The sequence below is a fragment of the Siniperca chuatsi genome, linkage group LG4 (genome assembly GCF_020085105.1).
Source record: "Siniperca chuatsi isolate FFG_IHB_CAS linkage group LG4, ASM2008510v1, whole genome shotgun sequence".
Taxonomy (NCBI): domain Eukaryota; kingdom Metazoa; phylum Chordata; class Actinopteri; order Centrarchiformes; family Sinipercidae; genus Siniperca; species Siniperca chuatsi.
The window spans coordinates 25,916,034-25,940,529 of record NC_058045.1 but is presented as its reverse complement, the minus strand read 5'-3'; the positions used below and the strand labels follow the sequence as shown (position 1 = coordinate 25,940,529).

General features: G+C 39.4%; 2 protein-coding genes across 5 annotated transcripts in view; both read right to left on the bottom strand.

The window, feature by feature from the left end:
• Positions 1-566: 566 nt before the first annotated feature.
• On the bottom strand, positions 567-2,633 carry LOC122875308 (monocyte chemotactic protein 1B-like). Its single transcript, XM_044194277.1, has 3 exons — positions 2,411-2,633; positions 1,477-1,594; positions 567-1,381 (listed from the first exon to the last, which is right to left on the bottom strand). The coding sequence occupies exons 1-3, from the start codon at positions 2,475-2,477 to the stop codon at positions 1,267-1,269; spliced, it is 300 nt and encodes a 99-aa protein (XP_044050212.1). The 5' UTR covers positions 2,478-2,633; the 3' UTR covers positions 567-1,266.
• A 4,340-nt stretch (positions 2,634-6,973) lies between these two features.
• The window catches only part of smpd3 (sphingomyelin phosphodiesterase 3), a 76,795-nt gene continuing 59,272 nt past the window's right edge, over positions 6,974-24,496 (bottom strand). For all 4 annotated transcript variants that reach the window (XM_044193851.1, XM_044193852.1, XM_044193849.1 and 1 more), the window contains 5 exons: positions 23,864-24,025; positions 21,310-21,399; positions 19,114-19,177; positions 18,062-18,230; positions 6,974-13,599 (listed from right to left, as the gene is read on the bottom strand). In XM_044193851.1, coding sequence (XP_044049786.1) covers positions 13,498-13,599; positions 18,062-18,230; positions 19,114-19,177; positions 21,310-21,399; positions 23,864-24,025 — 587 coding nt within the window. In that variant the 3' untranslated portion in view covers positions 6,974-13,497. The remainder of the gene's footprint in view (positions 13,600-18,061; positions 18,231-19,113; positions 19,178-21,309; positions 21,400-23,863; positions 24,026-24,496) is intronic.

The window sequence follows — 24,496 nt, the reverse complement described above, 5'->3', positions numbered from 1 at the left end:
TTTATTGGGACAATAAATATTTCGGAAGAGATCCTTATCAAATATTTACAGAATTGAACTTGCTGTACTGTCCAGTACACGGTATCATGTTCAAATATGTTCACATGTATGTAAAAAGTGCTTTAAAAATTGAACAAATTGAATCTTTACATATAGACATCATATATTTTAAAATATATGTAATAATAATAAAGTATATAAAATGTGTTTGTTTTTCAATGTTAATTTCAAACACATACAACATGACTTGACCATAGTAAAACTACTGAGTCACATGCTCTGTATTTGGCCAGCACACAAACCAATGATGAGGCACAAAAAAGTGAACTTTAAGATCAAGACTATCTGCTGAAAAGGAGCCACTGTGGCAATTACAGAATCATTTTAAGAGAGAAGAGACGAGTCGTAAAGTCAGCAAACTGACACAGTAATTACACAGATATATGTATCTAAAGTTAGCTAGAACATCGGAATACATTAACCTCCATAAGCTACTGGAAAGTGTTAAATAAATACCAGTATATGTGGAAACTAGACCCTGCCAAGAAGAGAGAGAACCACAGAGCCAAACTTTGACATACTGTCTTGCTTTAATTCAAGAGAATCAAATTAGTAGCATAAGCATACAGAAATAAATTATTTTTTTTTGTCACATTGCATTACTTATCCCTACAAGTAACTGAGTTCAAAACATGACTGTAAATAGAAAAAAAACATCATCGCTTCAGTTTATATAGAAACAAGACAAAGAGCTTACAGTGTGTCAGGTAACCCATAGCTTATACTCTACTGATGACACCAAGTGGAGTTGGGAGACATTGCTCTTTTACAGTGAATGTAGTTTCTGTAAGTCAATTCAAATTACAACGCAGCAGTAGTTCACAGTGTTGACGGTCAGACATAAATGTAGAAAATGCAAAACATGTGGTGTAAATGTCAATATTAAAAGAATGCATACATTTTTACTTGTGTATGGCAGGAAAATAATTTAACATGGCGTGTATGAAAATGTGTCTCATCCCAGCAAATTTTATCCATGAATATGTTACAAAATATCACAAAGTGTGGCATATATTTTGCATATAGATAGACAGAGCGCTGCTGTTTAGCTTATGATCGCCCCCTGCAGACCTTATGCTGGAGTAACATATTTGTAGTCAACGCTTCTTTGAAAGTTATAGTTTGAAAAGTTGAAGCGTCACGGCACATTAACTGGCCCGATTTTGTTCATTGGAGGCTCTGACAGTGGATACGCTGTTGCCACGGTTACAGGTTGGACGTCTCTCCTGGGACAGATTTGCCGTCCAGGTAGCTGATGAGCTCCTTTACCCAAGCGTCTGAAGGTCTGGCACACAGCTGACGACCTGCCACTGTCTTCAGCCTGAACACACACATAAATGAGACAGTCAGGTTCAGTGCTTTCGTGAGTAGATACAGTGATGTTGGTGATGTATTTCTCTAAGGCTGTATACTTACAAGACGGCAGGGTTGGAGCACCGCTGGCTGGTCTTGATGTAGCCCAAAACTCTGCCCTTAGGTATCGGTTTCTCATTGAAACCAAAACAGCATCTCTTTGGTCCAGGACCACGCAGACCTACCAGCAAACACGTACAAATTAACAACTTGCAACAAACACAGACTCATAGACTCATGTTCTGTTCAAACACGGAGCAACAATAGCATTCTGTCATATTTACGGCCACATGGTGAGTCCAATATTCATACTTGTTTTAGCTCTGTTTTGGTCCGTTATGTTAGACAGGTGGTCACTAACTTTGTCTGTCTGCTATTTGGTAGTGTACACTAATAACTTTCACTTAAAACAGCTGTTTGCTGCTGCTGGAAATGAGGCTGATGAGAGCAGCGAGATTCAACCAAAATAGTGGCCTGTAAAACCAAAACAATGAGCTAAAAGAGGCTAAAAAAGCTCTGTAGGGCTGACAGGAAATGCAGAGTTGATGATGGATCTCTGTGCATTTGAGTGACCCCCTTTGACATAGTCATTTGATCCATGGTTTCTATAAAAAGGGTCAGAAATACTTGTGACCCCAGCCATTAGAGAGTCGTCAGGTTGTCATGTGAATTTGAGTATGGTACAGAGTGTGGAGGGAGCTCCAAAATGATTATACAGAAATCATATTACGTACGGTATATAAAACTTTAAAAAAAAAAGTAAGTGTGTGGGATCCCTAAATCCATGTGGGGATACTATTGTTTGTTTCCCATTTCATTTGCTCCACTGAAAATAAGACAAAAATGTTTTTCGAGTTACTGCCGGCAGGTTAACCTCTTCCTATACAGTACACGTTGATCAATTCTACAAAATGTAGATCAGACTGAATCATATCCATTATATCAAATGTATGAATGGAATGATAAACATTTTGATTGTTGTAAAGCTTCTTCTTACCTTCACTCAGAGTGATGACAGCCAGCATCAGCAGAAACACAGACAGAGCGAGACGAGGAGCAGCCATCCTGAAGTGTGTGTGTGTGTGTGTTCCCTTCGTGGTGTAGCAGTCGAGCTGTATCAGCCTGTTCTCTCTGCTGTGTGACCCTGTACTCCATCTGCCTCCACATTTATACAGTTCAAGAGCAGCCAGGGGAAGATCCCGAGCTCCATTTTGGGACTTAACTATGACGTGTCAGTATCTCTCACCTTTATCTGGCTGTGGGGGTTTACCAGGAGTGGGAGTTTCTTGTGTGGGCCTTTATGTCTGTGTTTTTTTATGAAGTCCATTTCACTTCCCTAAACAAACTGACGTTCACTAATAAACCCTGTGATCAACATGAGAAATGAGGAAGCACATTTTCCTTCTAAATGTGGTTTCCCTGCGAATTATATCTCGCTTGTGACTAAAACTGTCACTGCTTCTGTACAAGGGGTTTTATTTTTTCTGACATCACTGACCTTTTATAGTTCAGTGAGCTGTTGTGAATGCAGTAGCATTAACTGCATGAATAAACCAACTAAATGGATAAAAAGAAGCCAGGAAACCCACTTATAGTTAGTGTACAATAATGTGTATGTGCAGACAGATAGAACAGAATAGACTACAACAGATATTTGACAGCAGGTATATGAGTCTAATCTAATTAATTTAAAAAGAGGCAGCAAACAGCATCTCTTCCCCTTCAAGTCAAGTAAATTTTATTTATACAGCCCCATATCACAAATCACAATTTGCCTCAAGGGGCTTTACAATCTGCATAGCATAAGACGCCCTCTTTCCTTAGACCCTTGATTTGAATGAGGAACCCCCCCAAACCCCCCAAACCCCCCTTTTTTATACAGTTATGATGACAAAATGTAGATTGTAAAACATGAAGAGTGAAGTGAAGAGGATGGGTCCAGGAGGACGATCCCTCTAAGGATCCGAGCCACACCAGCTCCTCTCCACCACAGAGACCTGGAAAGAGGACAGGCCACACAAACAGAAAAGGACAAAATTCCAGTTTCTAATTATATTAATGACCTATGAGAAACAGTCTGAGTCATTGTGGCAGTGGGCCAGATTGGTTTTCAATCGAACCTTCATTACGATGGAAGTTAAACTGCACAGCAGTAAAACCAGTCTGGGGATTCTCAAGGTTTTTTTGGGATTACTGCATAACAATAACAATTATATCATCAACACGAAGATGAAGATTTCATTTTCACAGTTTGGACTGAATCAGTGGTTCCCAACCTGGGGGCCGGAACCCCCAATGGGGTTTCTGGGGTTTTTACAGAATGTGTATGAGTACTACTCCCATGACGAGTAAACTGTCCTTCATGGTGTGTCCCTTTAAAGGGACCAGAAAGACAATAGGAAAAATTAAGACGGTGTAGTCCCTCATTCGTCCAGGAGTGTTCTATTGTAGAAAAGGTTTCAGTCGTAGTCATCTGGACACTGTTTTCAGAATCAAGACGTTTCGGCTCCCATCTGGAAGTCATTCTCACATTCCACAATTGAGAATGACTTCCGGATGGGAGCCGAAACGTTTTGATTCTGAAAACAGTGTCCAGATGACTACGACTGAAATCTTTTCTACAATAGGAAAAATTATATAATTACTTTTACTGCTTTTCTCAAATTTTTGTTTTTTTTTCTTGTAACATACAGGATATGTTCACCTCCTCAGGCCAATGAAAATCCTTACATCAAATAATAAGGAAAAAATTATTTTTTGGTTGAACTGCTCATAACTCATGTCCACACTAAGGCAATAACCTGTGAAGCCAAAAAAGTTCATAAAAAAGAATAACTGGGCTTACTGTATGGCTGACTCATATTGCTGCTCTATATTTTTAACATGATTTAGTCATAGTAATCCTCTTGCCAGGCTTTAACCAGTCATATGTGAACACACCTTGCAGCTGCCTGAGGAGCTGGATGTGATGAAATGATCTAGACTGTACAATTAGACTAACTGTACAGTTAGTTTCATGTACAAAGATTAAGCCATCCTAATGTCTCCTTCTTCCACTTCCATGAGCTGAGGTGAACTGCAGAGTTGGGTGATAATTCTCTCTGGGGTAGGCTATGTCTTAACTGGTTGAAATTAGAAAAAAGAACCACTTATATTAAGATGCTGCTCACATACAAAATTATTAAAAATATAATAATAATAATACCAAAGTACTTCATTAAATTATTTCTCACTACTAGGAGACAATCATAGCTACTTTACAAGAGGTATGTGACAGACTTCCTACCTTTTCGATTTAAGAGCCTTATAGGCAAAAACATTTTTCTCTACAGTGCAGCAGTACAGTGGAATAATCTGCCCACAAATCTGAAACTGAGGGTTTCACAGAGCATGTGGCCTTAAAGAAATGGTTACCTACCATTAACATAATTCAGCTTCAGTTTGAACTTTTCATAACTAATAGCTGCCTGCTATTTTTATTTATATGTTGATTGTATTGTCTTTGCTTGGTGTCTTGTTGTTGCTTTGCTTTTATTTTGTGGTGTGTTACACTAGAGGACCGCAATGGAAATAAGCCTCCGGGCTTTATTGTGTTTTCATCCTAGGCCTATGTAATGGCTGCAGTTCAGTATTATAGCTTATGCATTTTTTAGTCATCAAATAAATTCATTCACCCCGCCCAATTATAGCTATATAGGCCTACACTCGATATGAGAGGGGAAGAGAGGAGGAGGTCTAGTTGCTATATTTTCAGACACTTTTTAAATGCAAGCATTTGCATCTGGGTAGCAGACGGTGGGCTTCGTCTTTTGAATATCAGGCTATTATATTGGAAAATCAAACTACAACCTTTCTCTGATGAAATGATATCGATTCGTGAAAAAGTAAATCACTTCAACTCCAAATTAAGATCAGCTCTCGACATAGTGGCACCTGAGAAAACAAAAAAGAAATTGCAGATTAAGGTAAAGCCTTGGAAAAATGAACAGACATGTCTGCTAAAGAGGAAACGCTGCAGTGCTGAGCGTATGTGGAGGAAAAACAAATTAACAATCCACGAGAGGTCCTTACAAGGTCGCTATATGTCTATATCAAAGCTGCAGCCTGTGTTGTGAGAGACAGGCATAGGCCTACTTCTCTTAAAGCAGGAACAATCTTAGAATTTTGTTTTCTACCATAGATCGAAAAAACCTGGGTGTGATTCTTGATTCTGAGTTAGATTTGAATTCACACATAAAGATTTCCTTTTATCATCTAAGTAATATTGTTAGAATTAGACCCTGCCTTACACTGGAAGATGCCAAAAAAGATGACTCCTTGTGATGCTTTTGTACTTTCTCTCCTGGATTATTGTAATGCAATAATGCAGTGATACAGATAAAAACATAGACAGGCTGCAGCTCATTCAGCAGCCACAGGGTTTAAACAAGAACCAGGAAAATAGATCACATTACTCCAGTTTTAGCATCATTACGCTAGCTGCCTGTGTCACTGAGGGCTGATTTTAAAATTATTTTACTTGTTTATAAGGCTTAATGGTTCAGCACCTTCATACATTTCTGATTGCTCATCCGAGTATGTTCCAAACCGTCCTCTTAGGTCTTGTACTGCAGGCCAAAGGTTTGGAACATACTCTCACAAATTAAACCAGCAACCTCTGCTGAATGTTTTAAAAAACAGTTCAAGACCTGTTTTTATGATCTTGCTTTCAATTAATTTGATCTTTTTTAACATTACTGTTTTTATTTGGTACTTCTTTTATACCTTTATACCTGTTTTATGCTTTGATCCTAAGATTGTTTTTATTACTACTAACTTGTTATTATTACCTTGTATTATTTTATATTTTTGTGTCTTTGATTTTATTTTCTCCTGTAAAGAACTTTGAGCTGCATTTTATGTATGTAAGGTGCTGTATAAATAAAGTTTATTATTATTATTCTTATTGCTACCTCACAACTGATTAAATGTTCTTTAACTGTACGGGGAATTATTTGGAAACTAAACAAAACCCTTTGACATGTTTTCAGTCTAATGATTTTGTGTGTGTCATATATGGCTGATCTGACTTTCGTTTCAGTGTGAGGGGAGTTTTTCAGAGTTGACGGAGTACCCTATGTAAATTTGTAGTGCTAGCTTTCTCCCTCTGTTAATCAAAAGCAGAAGGACTCCTTAAAAGCTTCTTTCACTTCTTCATTCTTTGTCCTTTAAGAGAGACAAACAAAAGTTTCTTTTTGGTCTGATCTCAGTGTTGTATTCAAATAGCAGCCTCACTTGAGTGCCTTAGACCCAGTGATACATATTGTGAATATGACCGCATTTCATGTTGAAAAAAAAAAAGAGACAGTAAACTTATACACAACCCACTCTATGGTGCCGTTTCACGCAAGTGAAACTTAGGGTCAACCAGTGCTTCCACTGACTACAAGTCAGTAACACTAGTTTTAAAGTCACTGTTGGTTGTTATATTGACTGGTTATTTCCGTACAAGCTTTGACTCCAGCCCGGTGATTGACCCCTGAATGCCCAGAGCTCAAATAACGACACAAAAACACAGATGAAAAGGGAAAACTCCTTTGTTTTTTAAAAAAGCAGAACAAAATAATAATTTGTTGAAGAAGCTTAGAAAGAGAAAAGCTATTGATTCCCCAGCAACATTACAGAGACCAAGCTAGATGACCCCGTCGAGAAACACCCCCCATACAAAGACAAAAATCAATTTAAAAAAACATGAACAGAGACAAATAATAGAAAATCAAACCAGAAAAGGATAGCAAATTGAGGCATCATTTCTACCGAAACTACAAGCCCGAAGCATTATTATAGTACATACAGCTACAAAAGTTTTGAGCTCAACTGGGACTTGCTGAGCCCTGGCTAACTGCAGAATAATTCTGTCCTGAACTTGACGTGGACACAAGGGGACAGTGATTGGTGATCAGAAATGCTACAAAATACTCTAATTATTTGAGGAATTCTCAAAACAGATTTGTCAACAATTGACCCATTGCTTAGCTTGCTTTAGACTATAGACACCAAAATAATGCAGGAGTCCTGGCTGATCATTAGTTGTGAATTATCCAGAGAAGAGCTGTTGGTTTAATTATGTGTGAGTGCTCATGTTGGATATAGATTTTCCTTAGTCTTTATTATCCTGAATATCAATCAACATAATATTTGCTGAAGTGTTTGCATTTAGCACTGGGGATACACAGTTATTTTGGTGTCTACGTTCTCATCACATAACAAGTTAGATGACCATCAGGACAATCTAATTTTCTTATGCATTCCGTTAATGACACTGTTTGTTTTGACAATAATTTGAGGAAAAAGAGGCCTGGTTGGGGTGTGATGTCCACTCCATGGCAGTTCTCTCCTGCTTGTCTCCTTCTGGTCAACCTGTGCTGTGTTTGCTCATGGTGTTGGCAGTGCAGGTGGTGTGTGTGGTGAGTGTGTAGCTCCACAGAGGGCCTGTGAAGGCTCAGATATAATTCAGAGACCATGACTGGTTCATTGTGGTTGCTTGATTGTTAACATTAGCAACAGTATCATGAGGCAGAGGAGATTTCTTCAAACATTGTGATCCCCCATTTACCAAGAAACACTGTCCCTCTGTGGAGATACTGGGCACACCTAGCCCTGATCCACGGCCGTCATACTATGTATCATGGTCTTAAATGGCTACAAGATAGAAACCAAATATTTCAGTCACTCAGGCGATCATAATATTTGTTATGGTGATAGGCAATCCTCTCAGCAACTGCTAAGGTGAAAAATAATGATAGGCAAGTCTAAAGTAACAAAAAACGGGATTTACTTCGACAGCGAGAAATGTCCTTCATTCCATGCTAGAAAGTATATATATTAGACTGCTGTTTTGATCATTAGTGTTACTGTAATATAGCGTCCAGACACCAGTGGCAGCACTAAGCGCACTGCTGCTGAGCAGCACCCCAGTTGGTGAGCGAGGAAAAGGTAAATAGACTGTACTTATACAGCGCCTTTCTAGTCTTTTCCGACTATTCACTACTCTTCAACTACATATCACATTCACCCCATTGACACACATTCATCCACTGATGGCTTTCAAAGACACACTCACAGCCCTCTGGAGCAATTTGGGGTTCAGTGTCTTACCCAGGACACTTTGACATGTGGGCTGGAAGCTGGGATCAAACCGCCGCCCTTCTGATTAGTGAACGACCCGCTCTACCACTAAGCCACAGTCGCCCCTGAAGAAATCCTGCTTTCATTTCACATAATTTGTATTGACTTTAAAGCTGCAACAGACAGCTGTTTTCAGTGAAAAAGCACTGATAAACCCACTGTACACTTGCCCAGCGCAAAACAAGACAGACAAAGTTAGCGACTAGCTAGTGGAGCATTTATCAGCTAAAGGCAGATATTTTTCCCTCAAGTGGCCAAAAAAAAAAGTAATTAATGCAGCTTTAATGGAAGAATCTCACTTGTGTTTTGATACTCTACATTCACCTATAGTTTTTTTTTCACCTTAGATATCGTTAAGAAGATTGCCTACCATCTGGTGAGTTCCTACTTCCTCCCATAATTAATTTAATAAGCGCCTAAGGGCCAAAATACATGGGACACGGATGCGGCGCAACACATCTGACGCAGCAAAGCAACCTTGTGGGTGTTTTTACATTTCACATTAAAATAAATCAATCAATGTGTATCCATGATCCTGTAGTTAAAACAATCCAGTTAATTAATTCAGTACCAGTTAATATAGCCTACACTTCCAAACCCTGCATAACCAACTGCATTATCACTTGGCAAAACTCAATATGCACACAGTGAAGCTGGCACGCAACCACACGCTACAAAGACGTAGTCTCTGTAGCAGGTAAAAAACCTTGCTCCGCTCCGCCTACATGACGCGTTGCATCCATGCGCCAAGTACGTTGGCCGTTAAGTGACTGAAATGTCAGGGCCCCACCACATAGCCTTCCTGTATTAGGGATAGGGATCACCATTAACATACAACACCAACACAAACCAAAAATTTGCCTTTACACCTTCACCTTTAATCAACCAATCAGCTTCTTTGCCCACCAATGTCTTCAGTCCGTTATTAAAAATATACAAAAATACAAACACGGAACAATTAAACAAAATAGACTACAAATGATAAAATGAATTACCTCCACATTCCAACTTTTAAAAACAGCACAAAAGTGTAGAATCATCATGAAGATGTAGCATTACATAAGTCCCACTGTTTGGATTCTTGCTGCACTGTCTCTCCACGCTTATTGATGAATTGTTCGGCAGTATTCGGGTGTTGTGTAATAGAATAGGACAGTTGAACAGTAAAGGTTATCAAATACATTTTTACATCGGCTACCACTGTGCTGCCCCCAAACCGTAACTTATTTACCCAAAGAGCAGATTTTCAGGGAAACTGTGGCACCTTTCTGTAACTCACTATAAACATGGTAAAACTTGAATTGAAAAAAGCGCAGATACAAACCTTAGTAATATGAAGAATACATTAGTCATAATTTTCCTAATAATGTGAGTCATAAAGAGACATAGAGTGTCAGAGCAGCCAGGTGACTTGTGGACTCATACTATATGTAAATATGACAGAACAAAACAGAACAACCTTTTTCCTGCTTTCACTCACCCATATCGCACACACCCACACACACACACACAGTCGCACACTCACAGCAGTAGGATGTATACTCCTGAAACCACATCTGTAAACGCATTCTGTGCTGTCCATCCTATGTTACCTTTCAGCACAGTGTGTTCAGAGAAACACCAATTAGTACAGTTGTATTAAAAAAACAGAACACGATGAGCTGCCCAAACACGCACGCACACACGCATCTGTGCTGAAACTGACACTTGAAAAGCTCCTCTCTAGTGCAGAAACAGGCAGGCAGGTCAAAAAACTGTTGTAAACATTGTTCACCGTGCAGACCATGGAAATCAAACAGTATCTGAAAACCTAAACTGTTACTGTAATACATGTTTTATTCAGAGAAACAGGCTTCTACATGAGTGATTTTTACACACATCTCTAAAAGAAATACACAGCATGATTTTAGTAGCTGTCCCATGTTGACTGATGACAACATGGACACCAGTATGATCCATGTGTTCCCAGTACGGTAGATCACTGATCTGGAGTTTTCTGCTAACATGTTAGCATACATAGAGCTGAGTGATAGGGAAGCCACCATTAAAACCAACTCATCTTTTAAAGCATGAATGTGTACATTTTTTGAAAGAAGAAATAACACAGACTTTAAAAATAAAAAATAAAAGTTGAATTCAAAAGTAATAAAACACACCCTTGCTCAATTCAGTTCACTCAGAGGATTTGCTGCAACAGCCTCACCTGGTCTGGTGTGACCACTAGCTAAGGGTGGCTAATGTTAGCAAACTTACGTATGTTAAGTTTGCGCTGTACAAAGTCAGTTTGCTTACTTTTCTAAACAGAACTGTTAGATCTGGCTGCATCTCATTTAAGATTACTGATCAGTTAGGTTTAGACTTGCTTCCATGTTGTTTTCTAAAGTTTGAGGTAATGGTAGTGGCCTATCACTCAACATAGCATATGTTCACAGGGAGCACCATGGCTAGCAGGTCTACAGTCTACAGGGGACACAAGGACCGTTTTAGTATCTACAGGTCTTTTAACAGTTACACTGACTGAACACTGCTCTTTACAAAGTTCCAGGTCCTGTTTGACACCATGGTCTGTTACAGATTGGGAGTTGAATGCTAATGTGAGTGCTATATAAAATAGCATTTTTATGTATTACAATATTCCAAAGGTTGTAATCTCTGCATTGGTGTGCATCTGCAGTATATTGTTGCCCAACCAGCAGCAGAAGCAGCGTGTCAATGCTGTAACATATAAACAGGTGAGGGGAGCAGAATTCTGAAGGTGTGTTTAGACTGAATGCGAAACAAATCTTTGTCTTGTACTAATTTGACTGCTGGACTGTTTGTGCAGTTGGCGTTAATTTGCTTCAAACAGCCACTTTACACACTGTGCAGACGTCAGCTGTCGCTAGCTTACAACATACAAGATATGACTTATCTAAAAACTTCATTTTCTTACAGATCTGTCTCCTTTTCTTCTTATCTCTGTTTGTTCTTGGATAAAGCCTTGGGATAAATGCAAAGTTTTCACTTAAGTTGCAGCATTTATAACTTTGGCGGATGCGTCGTGCCTCATTTTGCGCCCTCCAGAGCGAAATGAAATTCACTTGCGTAAATGCAAGTTTGTTTTGCTGTCAGTCTGAACACACCTTACGTTGTGTTGCATTGTAGTATTACACTACTTCATGGTATGCTGTGCGTCTGTATTCATTAGCCTTTGCACTTCTTGGATTCTGTATATTTGTGGGTGGGCTGTCGTAATCTTTGGGACCGTTTAGAACTTCATAAAAAGTGTTTACGTATACTTGGCATATTGTACAGGGTGTGTGCAGCCTGTAGGTCTTCAAAATGTTTCTGTATTAAGAGGTTTTGCAGTTGCGTCACAATATGGCTGTTATCATGGTGATCCGTTGGACAACTGACTGTGCTCAAACCAAAAACTGGGCTGTGTATTGTATGTTACAGCTAGTGCACAAATCAGACGTGCTCACAAGACAGTGACGGCTCGCTAACCAGATAGCTACAGTGGTTTGTTAGCTAACAAGCTCACAATATCTACTCTTTCAAAGACAGCCAAGTCACGTGTTGTCGTTTGAGGACCTCCAATATGGCCACCAAAGGGTATGTTACGTCACCTGAAATCCCCCTGTACATGATGTGTATAGTTTGTCTGCTTTATGTAAATCCTCAGTATGTTTCTGTGCATACCTTTATTTGTGTTAAGTGTCATCAGCAGTGTCTCACATGCACAAATGTCCCACCGGCATACAGTAAGTGTGTGTTTCAGGGAAAAATGCTTCTTGACTCGTCAAGCAGCCAGACTCAAGCAAGCAAGTGTATCGAGCCTCTATATTAATGTTGTAAACTGGTACCGTTTCCCATCATGCATCAGCAAAGCCTCAGTTTCCACTATTACACCAAAAATGTCCTGTCTAATTTTCACCAGTCATGGCTGAAAAACATGCTATAAGCATTGCATTGCATCAAACAAACAACTTTTTTCTCCAATGCCATATCCCTTTATACAATACCTTTTTTTAGAAACATACCATATAGTATTAAACAGGCAATTAAGCTCCCTATAAAAGTGGTGTGGCGACAATAGAAATTGTATCATATTATTTTTCTCCTTTTAGAAAGACTAGCTTTGTTTTTGTTTTTTTTAGAAAAAAAGACACTTGTTGAGGTTCCTGGGACTGACGTGGGAGTAGTAAGGTGAATGACTGACAGCTGAACTGACCAATAGCCTTTCAGGAAGGAGCACGACACAAGGACACAGACGGTCAGTGTAAAGGCCAGTCAGTAGCTGTACGCTTCACTCTCATCACTTCATTATGTGTTTTCCTTTTATACAGAGTCACTAAAGAATGAGGATCCAACTTTCCCTGAAGGTAGAATAATAAAAAAAATCATAGACTACAGCTAAAACAGATCCAATAAAAGGAGTGTGTGTAAATTGGCTACATGAAACAATTCACTGTAAATAAAACCCTCTGGATTCAGTTCAACAGGGAGTGTTGGAGGAGAAGACTGGAGAGGCCTGGCGATATTCAACAGTCAAAATGTCGAACAGTTGTGTTTGTGTGTTAGGTACTGTATTTAGTGTGTGTTTGTGTGTGTGTGTGGGTGGTTTACCCAGGAAGATGAATATCTTTCTGGCTTTCTAAACTGAATTTTCCTGCTTATCTCTCCCCTCCAGAGTCTTTCTCTTTCATAGCACTCCTCTCCTGCCACTCTTCTCTACCTTCTTTTTATCCATTCATCCACTGAACGCTCCTCCAGTGATTCATCCGTCCATTTTACTGTCCCATCAATCCTCTCGCAGAACTGCATTTTGTCTCTCTCAAGCAGCTCCATATCTGTAAACTCTTAATCTCTTCTTCTTCTTCCTGCTTGTCTGTCATTCCTCCATGGCAGTATTTTCAAAAAGCTCAGGTGGTCAATCTAAGGCTCCTCTTCCCCAGTGGAAACAGCCAATCGCATGGCCACAGACAGGTGGTCGGTGAGGCCAGCCAACTGGGTGACGAAGCTGAACTCCTCAATTTCCTGCAGGAGGAGGAGAAGAGAACTGTCATCACATCATCATGAGCTCACTTTTATTCTGTAGAACAGAATTCTTAAAGCTGCATTTATTGATTTTTGGCCACTTGAGGGCAGTGTAACTAGCTGAAAACATCTCACGCCATATAAAGTTGTTATAGTGAACTTGCTGTCACCTATTGTCTCATTCAGCAGACACCGAGCAACATTAGCATTTATTTGGAGTTGTGTATCTGGCCATTTAAGTCCAACATTCACTCTCCTGTTAGCTGTTTGGTCTCCACCAACTCCTGAGAAAAAACATCAGGCTCTTTAGCTGCTAAATGCTCAACTTTCTTGACCAGCTAGTTGCTAACTTTGTCTGTCTGCTGTTTGGTGCCTGGCAGGTAGTGAATGGTGGGTTAATCGGAGCCTTTTCACTGAAAAGGTGAGGGTGATGACAGCAGGAAATTGTATTCTGCAGAATCTATTTTATATCTTAAGATGTGTTTATTTATGCATAATCTAGTTTACTTCCTAGATGTATTTATTTCATTCAAGGCAACCATATTATTTTCAAAACCAAGACGTGCGGTCATTTTAATCAAAGAAGCATTGAATTTATGATTAGCAACACTGATTCACAAGCAACACACAAACATTGGTGGGAACCAAGGTTGGTGCAAAACCTGGGAAATTTGGTGAACTTCCTCTGTCTCGCCTCTGTTTTTACAGCAGTAGTCTACTGTAACAAAGAGAGCCTTATTGTGTGCGAGGGGCACAAAAACATCCTTTTACTTATCCAAGGACGAAGTACAGCTACAGAAAGGCCGCCGTTCCCTCTGTGTAAACAGCTGAAGTAACCATGTTTTCGTGTCTCTAACCAGAAAGTTTCCTTGTGTAATGGTGCCTGAAGTGGGTAAAAGTGTAATGGCATACGATCAGGCGATTGGTTCATAACCAATCAATAGCCTGTCTTCTCAGCAGGAGCCTAGTAAGGTTTAAAAGATGATGTTGGGGAAATTATTGCTGTCTGAATTCACACCCTTTGTATTCCAGATTTGTATGTACTTTTCTGCAAGCTGAAGATTAAAACTACTTTGTATGAAGAGTTTTGCTCTTTGTGTCTCAGTGCTTGGCTCCTATGCAGCTGATTGTGGTTATTTATTCAAAGTTATTGAAGGCTGAACAAGGAAAAGAAAATCAACCACAACAAGGGTTTGGGGGTGGAAACCCAAAACAATGAGCTAGAAAGCTTTGTGGAATTGAGGGGAACTGCAGTGTTGGATGATAATTCTCTGCAAGTTCGTCAGTACGAGTAACATCTTTCACATCACACATAATATATCTGATTCATTGATAATGTTAAAAATATGGCAACAATTTACTTTAGGTACCCCTATTTAGCATTCATAAACAGTATATAAACATTTAATAAATGGTGTATAATACACTATAATGTAGTTGTCGGCAGATTTAAGTCTTTATTAATGTATTTGTCAACAACTATAACTCCTCCTGTGTGGCTTTGTGCACAGGGGCATTGTCATGTTGAAACAGGAAAGGGCCTTCTCCCAACTGTTGCCACAAAGTTAGAAGCACACTATTGTTTAAAATGTCGCTGTGTGCTGTAGCATTGACATTTCCCTTCGTTGGAACTAAGGGGACTTGTCCAGATCATGAAAAACAAACCCAGACCAAATGGTATGTGGACAGGAGTATCTACATACTTTTGGCTGCACAGGGTACTTTACTACTACTTACTGCTACCACTGCCACAATTGTTACCTCCAAAAATACCACTGTTACTATTGCTACTAGTTGGCCTTACTATAAAATACTTGTACTACTAGGACTTGTCATCACTGCTACCACTATTTGATAATTAATGTTTGATAATTTCTCAGACATATACAAACACCAGTGGAACTAGTTTACTCAAGTGACAAAACCAGATTTGCTGGTTGCTGAGTGCTCTCACGTGTTCTCCAAAAGTGAACATAAGGCATAACTGAATGGACATGAAACAACGCATGATGAAATAGCACGCGTAAAGAAATGTCACAATGGTTTCAAGGGGTTCGAGGTTATGAGGAAGCAAAACAACAATGTATTTGATCAGTTTCACTTGGCAGTCAATGTCAAGTGAAGTGATGTTACAGTAGCTACATTCTGGCACAGGGTGGCATCGGGTGGCTGTGATTTGAGAGACACAGAGCGAGTCACACAGAGAGAGGGAAGGAGAGAGAGATGTTCTATGTAAATGACGTGATTTGGTTTTCCAGTCCTCTCCAATCCCTCACACAGACAGACAGCCATGGCAGTATTGCCCTCATTCGTTTCCTTCCCAGCGTGGGTTGTTGTGTTTCCTTGTTCTCCTCTCTCTCTCTCTTTTATGTCTTGTTTAAATGTTTTTATCCTTTTAACAAGTCAAACATTCTCCTGTGGTAACGTTGACAAGTGTCTTCTTGCTAGGAAATGAATCAGAGTAGAATAAGGCAGATCACTTCCCTGCTGAAGTGAAAGTGGCACACACTTCAACAGAGTTCTTGCACTAAGCTTCTGTGAATGGAAACACAATCATTTCACCCTTTTAGCAGACTTCTTGGGGTTTGATACACAAAAGATTGCAAAATTTGTTGGAAAATGTGAAACGTGAATTCTGTTGCAATGTTAGAATCACTTGTTTACTGCTCTTGGCTTGTTGCATGCTGTGTGTCTCATACTGCACAACCTTGCTTCTAATCCACAAATCAAGCCCTTCAACACACAGGTTTGACAGCTGGCTGCTGCACAGAGCTCCATGTTGGGTTTGAAGAACTGATTCTAAATCCATTTTGCTGTCTTCATGTATTCTATGTACTGGAAGACTTGTAGGCCTGCTGGAACTTCTGTCAGTTATCGTCAGTGGAAATGCAGGTCTGGTTTAATACAGTTGCAAAAATGACAAATAGAAATAAACCTGTTTTTGGTTTAGAATAGTGGTTCTCAACCAGGGGTTTGGGACCCCACAAGGGGTCATGAGATAAATCTGAAGGCTCTTGAGATGATTAAAATGTGAGAACAGCAGAAAAAACATGTCTGACATTATGCTTATTTTTCAGACTTTCCTTAAATGTTGGCTTTTTTCTTGTTAAATGATTGAAATAGAGCAAGGTAAATCACTTGGTTGAACTGGTAGACACATGCAACCTGTGACGACAGTTTGCAAGTAGACGTTGCTTTGTTTTAAGGGGCATACATATGTTAATTACCAAAATACAACTTGTTTAAAGTTCACATTTAATCATTTTTTTCTATCTGATTCACTTGTGGAATTAAAAAATAAACCTCTTAAAGCTAATAAACACCTTAACAGGCACTTATTACCAAATGTAGTTTGTCTAAAGTTTATTCAAACCTACAGAATTCTATTTCAACTTCTAGTGGAGAGTTTCCAAAGAAACATGTCAGGCTACATTTTGGAGAAATGGGTCTAAAATGATGCACACATCTAAAATATTTTCAGAAGCTTTGATTTGAATGTTTCACTTAGTTTCACTCATCATACAGCTTCAGTCAAGAATTGGAACAAGATTATACAGAATCTATATGAAATAAAGTCTGGGAGACAGTGTGGAATAAGATAAAGTAGTAGTTTAACATTTTGGAAAATACACTTATTTGCGTTCATGCCGAGAGTTACATGAGAAGATGGAAAGACAGTTAGCTTAGCTTAGTTTAGCTTAGAAAGACTGGAAGCAGGGGGAGATGCCCTGCTCAAAGGTAAAAAATCTGCCTACCAGCACCTACTAATGAACACGTTATATCTTGTTTGTTGAAGCTGTACAAAAGCTGAAAAACATAACTGTTTGTAAAACAACAAATTGATGTTTTTTAAAAAAAAAATTACATTTTGTTTTTTGTATGGCTAAAGCAAACAAGCTAACCAGCTGCTGGCTGTAACTACATATTTATTTAGAGTGGTATCGATCTTCTCTCTCAGCAGGTAAGCGAATAAACAAATTTCCCCAAATGTCGAAGTATTTCTTTAAAGCTACTTTAAAGGTCCAGTATGTGACATTTAGGAGGAGCTATTGGCAGAAATGGAATATAATATTCATAAGTATGTTTTCATTAGTGTATGATCACCTGAAAATAACAATTGTTGTTTCATAACCTTGGAATAAGCAGTTTTTATCTTCAGAGGGGTCGCTACAGTAGCCCAGAATGGACAAACCAAACACTGGCTCTAGATAGGGCGAGGGAGTTTTGTGGCTACCGTAGTTTCTCCTACACGCTTGAAAGGGGAGGTTGAGGCGAGCGGTATTCAAATGGTTGCAAACTGCAAATTCAATGCTAGATGCCACTAAATCCTACACACTGGACAAAAGGGGGAAATTGGATGTTAAGGGGTTCATAGATTTACATTTTTGGTCTTAATTTGAGAAAATTTAAGACGGGTCAATGCTTTTATTTAATTTTCCTGTAATCCTCTACTAAACCATACCAGTTTCCAGTCCTGCTGCAGGCCCTCGTCGCTGCAGAGGATGTAGTCGATCCGGCGTCCGTTACCCTTCAGTGGGATCTTCCTCCCCTTCTGACTGCTGGCGGGACACTGGCTTTTACTGGGAGGAAACACCAGGTACTCCTTCCTCCCCTCCTCGTTCTCCATCACTCTGACAGAGACACACAGTGACGGGAAAGGCTCAGTAGACTGAAGTTTAGACAGAGAGGCAGACAGATACACAGGAGGACAAAGGATGCAGCCCCGGAGTCCAAACACAGTCAATAAAAAGTAATAAATCAACAAGAATTCAGAAATAATGTGTAAAATGAAGAGAGTGCACAGGACCATGAATCAATCAAGTGTAGTGCTTTGGTCAAAGGTCAGCTTCTGACTAGGACTTAAGAGTTACAAAATAATAGTGTAAATCAGTGTTTTTCCCCACTGAAGTTAATACCTATGAAGTCTTAACCTGCTACTGTATTTCCAATCAGAGAGCTGCTACTGACTGTACTACTGCCTGTTGTTCCATTAGGGTGCACTGTTACATTCTAGTGGCATCTTATGCTAAATAGTGGACGGCACTGAGTCAAAATGATCCATACACATTCAGTTCTGGCAGAATGCAACAACTGCAATGCCTCTGTCATAAACAGTTAGGCAAACATGCAGTGGAACAGATAAAAGCAGCTTCTGACTGACAAATAATTAATTTAGAGATAATACAATTAAGATAGTTCATTAATATAATGAATATAATTCAGTTAGAAATGTTACTGTTGATGTAAAATTAGGCAAGTTAAGTTAGTTGGGACTGTTGTATCTTTGTAAGGACCAACTTAGGACAAATGTGTGTGTATATTGTGGTGACAAATAGTTAATCAAACAGTTACATTATCGGGACTCCATAAGGTAGACCTCTATATTTTAGGGTTACAACTGTTGATTAAGACAAGGGTTGGTCTTCAGCATGTAGTGAATGTGTAAATGCATTGTCCTGACAAAAACAAGTTAGTGTGTGTGTATGTGTGTGTGTGTGTGTGTGTGTGACTTACTTTTGTAAACTTTCAGGTGAACCGACCTCGTCGTCATAAAGGCCACTGGGATCCAGTAAAGTACCTGTTGAATGACACATTAAAATGCATCACAAAGGTGTGTCAGTTTGAAGTGACAAGTCCACTCTACTTGAAAGTAATAGTGTAGAGAAAATAAGAGAAGAGCCTTTCTTATTCTTTCTCTCACTTTGCTAATACCTTGTGGATAAAGTACCAGTTACATCCCACTAGTGTCTAGTGATAACTTTCATGAGTCCAGTGAAGGATCCCTAAAGATAGAAGTGCTATTTTGACAGTTTGAAAGTGGCAGGTGGGGGTCCGGGTCGTCACATTTTTGAAACCTTCTCAAACTGACTGTCCAAGCTTCAAAAGGGCTGCAATTTCTTTCCTTCACATTCCTCACGTTCCTACTTTACCCACTGCCTGTACTTGAAATCTGGGTCATGTTTTGAGCAATTGTCAGGACAAATATTCAGATACATGAACTGACCCTTCATCTCCACTCCATGTTTTTCATTCGCAGCAACATACCTGCAGATATGGCCACCATTATTTTCTGTACACTGTTTATTGATCAAGTGCATGCGTTTCAATCCTCCCCTCACCATGACGACCAGATACTCCCTTCGAGTATCGCTATTCTGGCAAAGTGGGAGTCATTAACCAGGGAAATATAACAGCCAGAGAGAAACGGGCATGCAGAGATCCTTTTGACAATGAGGATGTGAGTCCGTGGGCTGGATAATGTGTTTAAAATGCCCCATATGAAGAGAGCAGCACTCTGAAGTTACTCTAGTCAATTCACAAGTGCTGGGAACTAGGCGTCTGATGCACAGCCGGCAATTTTCACAAGTCTAAGAGCATGTTTTAGATCACTGAAACAAAGATGGTGAGGTGTTAGGCAGGCACACTCAGCTACACAGACTGCTGCCTGTCTTCTGTGCTACTTTCAGCTCGTTTGGGAAAGTGTAGCTATACATGAGGGCCCTTCTTTCAGGTGGTTAAAACAACCTCAGTTTCTCTGTCCTCATAAATTCTGGCATCACCAACAAGCTGCAGAATGCAGTATGTGTTCTTCCACACCAATTTTGACCACAACTCCTAAAATACATGGGAAGCCACAGTTACTGTACTTGTTGGGTTTTTGGTTTGTGGTTGACATGTTTAATCTGCCATCAAACATGAACTCAAACGCATCACCAAAAGAACCATGGCAGTTATGAGTGGAGAAGATGATCAACGGCGAGAGATTTTTACTGAAACCTTTAATTTTCACAGCTTCAACCGCGTGATTTTACTTCCATGTCACTGCTTTTTAACTGATCACAGGCTAGCTGCAATTCCCACGTGATTTGAATGCAGCACCAGTCCTGCAGGTTGTCTGTCCATTTGGGTGACTGGGTGGTCGGCACCAGAGGATTCTTGGAGCTCTCAGAGATCAGCACATTTCATGAAATCTATCGACACACCGTAAGTACAACATCTGACAATAGCTGGCAGCCTGGCTCTCTGCCTGCCTTTTTTGGCTCGCTGTTGTAGTCATTTAGGTCTAATCTTCTTTGGATAAGCTTTATGAAATGGGATAATCTTTCTTCCCTTTCTTTCACTGATTCATTGATTCATTCTTCTTTTCTTGCTTCCCTCTTCCCCTCCTGTCTAATAGCGACCAAATGGGAGGCGCAGATATGTTCCCCTGGATCGCCGAGCAAAATGTTCCTCTCCAAATAAATAAGCCCTTCTTTAAACGAGCCCTTTCACTCTGTCCTGCCCACACTGTCCCCGAAATACCGCTGGCCTAAATAACACTTCACATTCAGACCAAAACCCTCCAGTCTTTACGTCACTAATTCCCATGTATCAGCACGCTGTACTGGGTGTATTTTAATTTAAACAGTGGGTGCATCCTGATTTAGCCAGACAGAGCCAGATTAGAGTCTGCTTTGCTCTGCATGCACTGTATGGATCACCAGATTTCCTGAGCTACTGTGTGAATAGCAACACCTGCATTTCATAATGTAATGTAACATCACTTTGTGAGGATTAGTTTATGGTGTTAATATGGTGTTATTTTTTTGTGTGAATGCATGCATGTATTAGGTAGTCTATGTGCATAAAGTATTACAGTATACGTGGTGTCCGACTGTGTTCCTAGAGGACCATGTGACTGTGCTGGTGTGGATTTGTGTGTGTTACTACCGAGAGCCCATGGTTTGTCCTCCCCTGGCCCCAGGCGACATGGGTCCTTGTATTGAGTAAAAAGTGCATGCTGCTGCTCCAGCTTGTCCTCTGGAAAAACACAAGAGCACACATTCAGTACAGTTTTACACACACACACGCACACAGTCACAATTTTAGTATAAACATTACAAAAGAGTAACACATTCCTGATTCTTCTTTTGAAGATGTTACATGGTTTTTTCAGTAATTACTGCCTGGGAACAGGGGGTTATAAGTAAGTAAGCATTAATGATTAGGAAACCAAATAACATGGAGCATTCTTGTCTGAATAAAATTAATATATACTTCCACCTCCACCATTGTTCTTACAAAATTCTTCATTCATACCTCAACACAAAGCAAATCTTAAGATTGTTTTGCTTTTTGATGTGGAAATAATTATGAAATGTATGATGATTTTTCTGAATGTGGTATTTTAATATTGACAATCCAACATAATACTTTTTGATTGTATTAGAAGTACACCATAAACCTCTGGCTTTTCTAAAATGTATTGCGTATTGTATTCATTTTAGTGTCGTGTTAAATAAACTGTAAGTAAGGTCAGAAACAGTGACGCTTAGCTTAAAGGTTCAGTGTGTAGGTTTTAGTGGCATCTAGCGGTGAAATTGCAGTTTGCAAACATTTGCATATCACTCGCCTCACCTTCCCCTTCCAAGCATGTATGAGAAACTACGGTGGCTGTGAAACTCGTGAAAAACGCGAAAGGCCCAATCTAGAGCCAGTGTTTGGTTTGTCCTTTCTGGGCTACTGTAGAAACATGGCGGTTCAACATGGCGGCCTCCGTGGAAGAGGACCAACTCCCTCTGTAGATAAAAATTACTTATTCTAAGGTAATGACAACACAACGATTCTTATTTTCAGGTGATTACATACTAATGAAAATTATATTCCACTATATTATATTCTACATATAGTGGACTATATCCCATTACCAATAGCTCCTCCAAAATGTTACACACTGAACCTTTAAGAGCTTTGAGCTTGTGTCATTGTGTAACCACCATCACCAACAACAAAAAAGATTAAATATAGCTGTCTCCTTATCCCTTATGTATGGAAGTGTGATTGTATGTGACTGGTTGTTGCTTTGTTTGAATGAGCAAACAGCCAATCACATAACAGGCTCTGTCCTGTTTGTCTTGATTGACAGGCAGACTTTATGATGAACAGTGGCAGTGTGAAATAACTTGGTCAGTGGCTGTGGAATAAAAAGTTTGGAAATAAAAATGACCTGCAATAAACTTCAATCACAAGTGTAACTAAATCTCCAGTCAATAGTAGTGTCCCTCCAGCTGGCTGGTGCAAAGGAAATCATTTTGCTGTCTGTCATGGCTGCCATCAGCTCTGTCAGTGTTCCGCCTCCAAAACTGTGATTAGGCAGTTTCCATCTTAAAAAAGAGAGCGCTCCCCTCCACCTCCTAATGAAAACTAATGACAGTGCTTTGCATTTAGTGTGCTCGCTGCTCTCAACACTGACAACACTGAAATGCAATACACTTCTTAATTTTGTTTTCTGTAATGTGATAATATTTTAACGTCACATGGAAAATTCATGTCTCAACGAAAGACAATTCAATCAGTTATTAAAGTAATAATCTCGAAAATTTTAATTTAAATAAATGTCTGTTAAGTCATTATTTATCTCTGAATGAGTTAACACAATGGTGACTGAGCCTATGGCCCACTGATTATGGCCCTTGCATTTGCAGTATTATGAACCGGGTGTCGGTAGGGACGTTCCTAGAAAAAAAACGGTTGTTCACAGAATGATGGAAAAAGGTCAATTATTGCCTGACTTCTTTATTAAAATGGCAAGTGTATTGTATTTCATTTTATTTTTTTGTTTGATTTGTTTTTATTTATGCATTCATCTTCCATACAAACAGCAAGTTGCAGACCATTAAAACATGTGACACAACTCTTCAAGATTGCCAGATACATTTGGTGAATAAAGCATGGTGTACTGGAGAAGAGTTAAAGAGTTAAAGCATGAAACATGCTTTGATTTTGATTGACTGAGAGAATCTTGACAATGGTGAAGCCAGTTGTGTCATGTACTTTTCAGTAAATTAACATCAATCATGTTTCGAGGAGGAAGCTTACTATTTAGTAACTGTCATATTCATTTTGTAACTGAAAAAAAAGTATTCCATAAAAGCAAGAATCTTACTGTAATGTGTTACTGATGAGTTATGTGTTTCTACATTGTAGTTCATATTCAACCTTTTACATTAATGGTAAATTCATTAATTTTTTATTAGTTTCCACTGTAAAAACCCTGGAACCATGCAGCTATCTTATGTCAGAGCTATATGAGGTCTTACATACACTTCTATGAATTATACATTATGCACTAGTATTCAGTGCGTCTTGGGTTTTATACATTATCAGGGTGGAAGAGATATTGAGAGACGAACCTCTATCATACTGGTGTGTGAACTGATATGAACTGGCATAAAATAAAATGCACAATTTATAATATATTGATTTAGCCCTCACAGCTGCTTACCTGATGAGCAGTTATCAAAGTTGAGGTCTCCCAGGATGACATCAAAGGCCACCAGGTCTTCCAGCACCTTCTCTCCTGCAGGTGTTTGGGATGAGGATTGGCGAAACTCAGCCCCCCATTGGAGCAACAGGTCCAGCTGCTCACAACGCACAGATGCATCACCTGGTAGACAGTGCAGTGTGTGTTTGTAGTAGAGAGAGGGAGGAAGCAGGGAAAAAGGGAGAGAGGAAGCAAACTGATACAAAATGTTTGCCATAAAGTCACCCAAGCATGTCTGAATGAAACTGACCTGAACTGATCTAGAAAAGAGGGAACACGAGAGGGGCAGTCAAAGATGGAGAGCAGGCCTGGGTATTATCAAAGACCACCAACAACTGTAAATTGACAGTACTGATATTTCAGTATGAGTACTATGAGTGAAAAATTGTGAAATTAGCATACAATATATTACAATACAATATGACACCTCTGGATATGTTACACTATGGTATGATGCAATATAGAATAATAATACAACACAACAGGACACAATATGACGCAACGGAGCACAACAATCCAGCAAAATGATACAGTCCAATCCGCACTGATCTGAAAGCATAGGAGAGGGGTCACTTGTAGTAACAAACCCACAGA

Bases quoted from the DNA above. Each gene is read 5' to 3' on its own strand.
- LOC122875308 (XM_044194277.1), bottom strand. From the start codon at position 2,477: ATGGCTGCTCCTCGTCTCGCTCTGTCTGTGTTTCTGCTGATGCTGGCT. The intron at 1,595-2,410 runs GTAAGAAGAAGC...GTTTGCTGGTAG, and splicing joins TGTCATCACTCTGAGTGAAG to GTCTGCGTGGTCCTGGACCA. The intron at 1,382-1,476 runs GTAAGTATACAG...GTGTGTGTTCAG, and splicing joins TGCTCCAACCCTGCCGTCTT to GCTGAAGACAGTGGCAGGTC.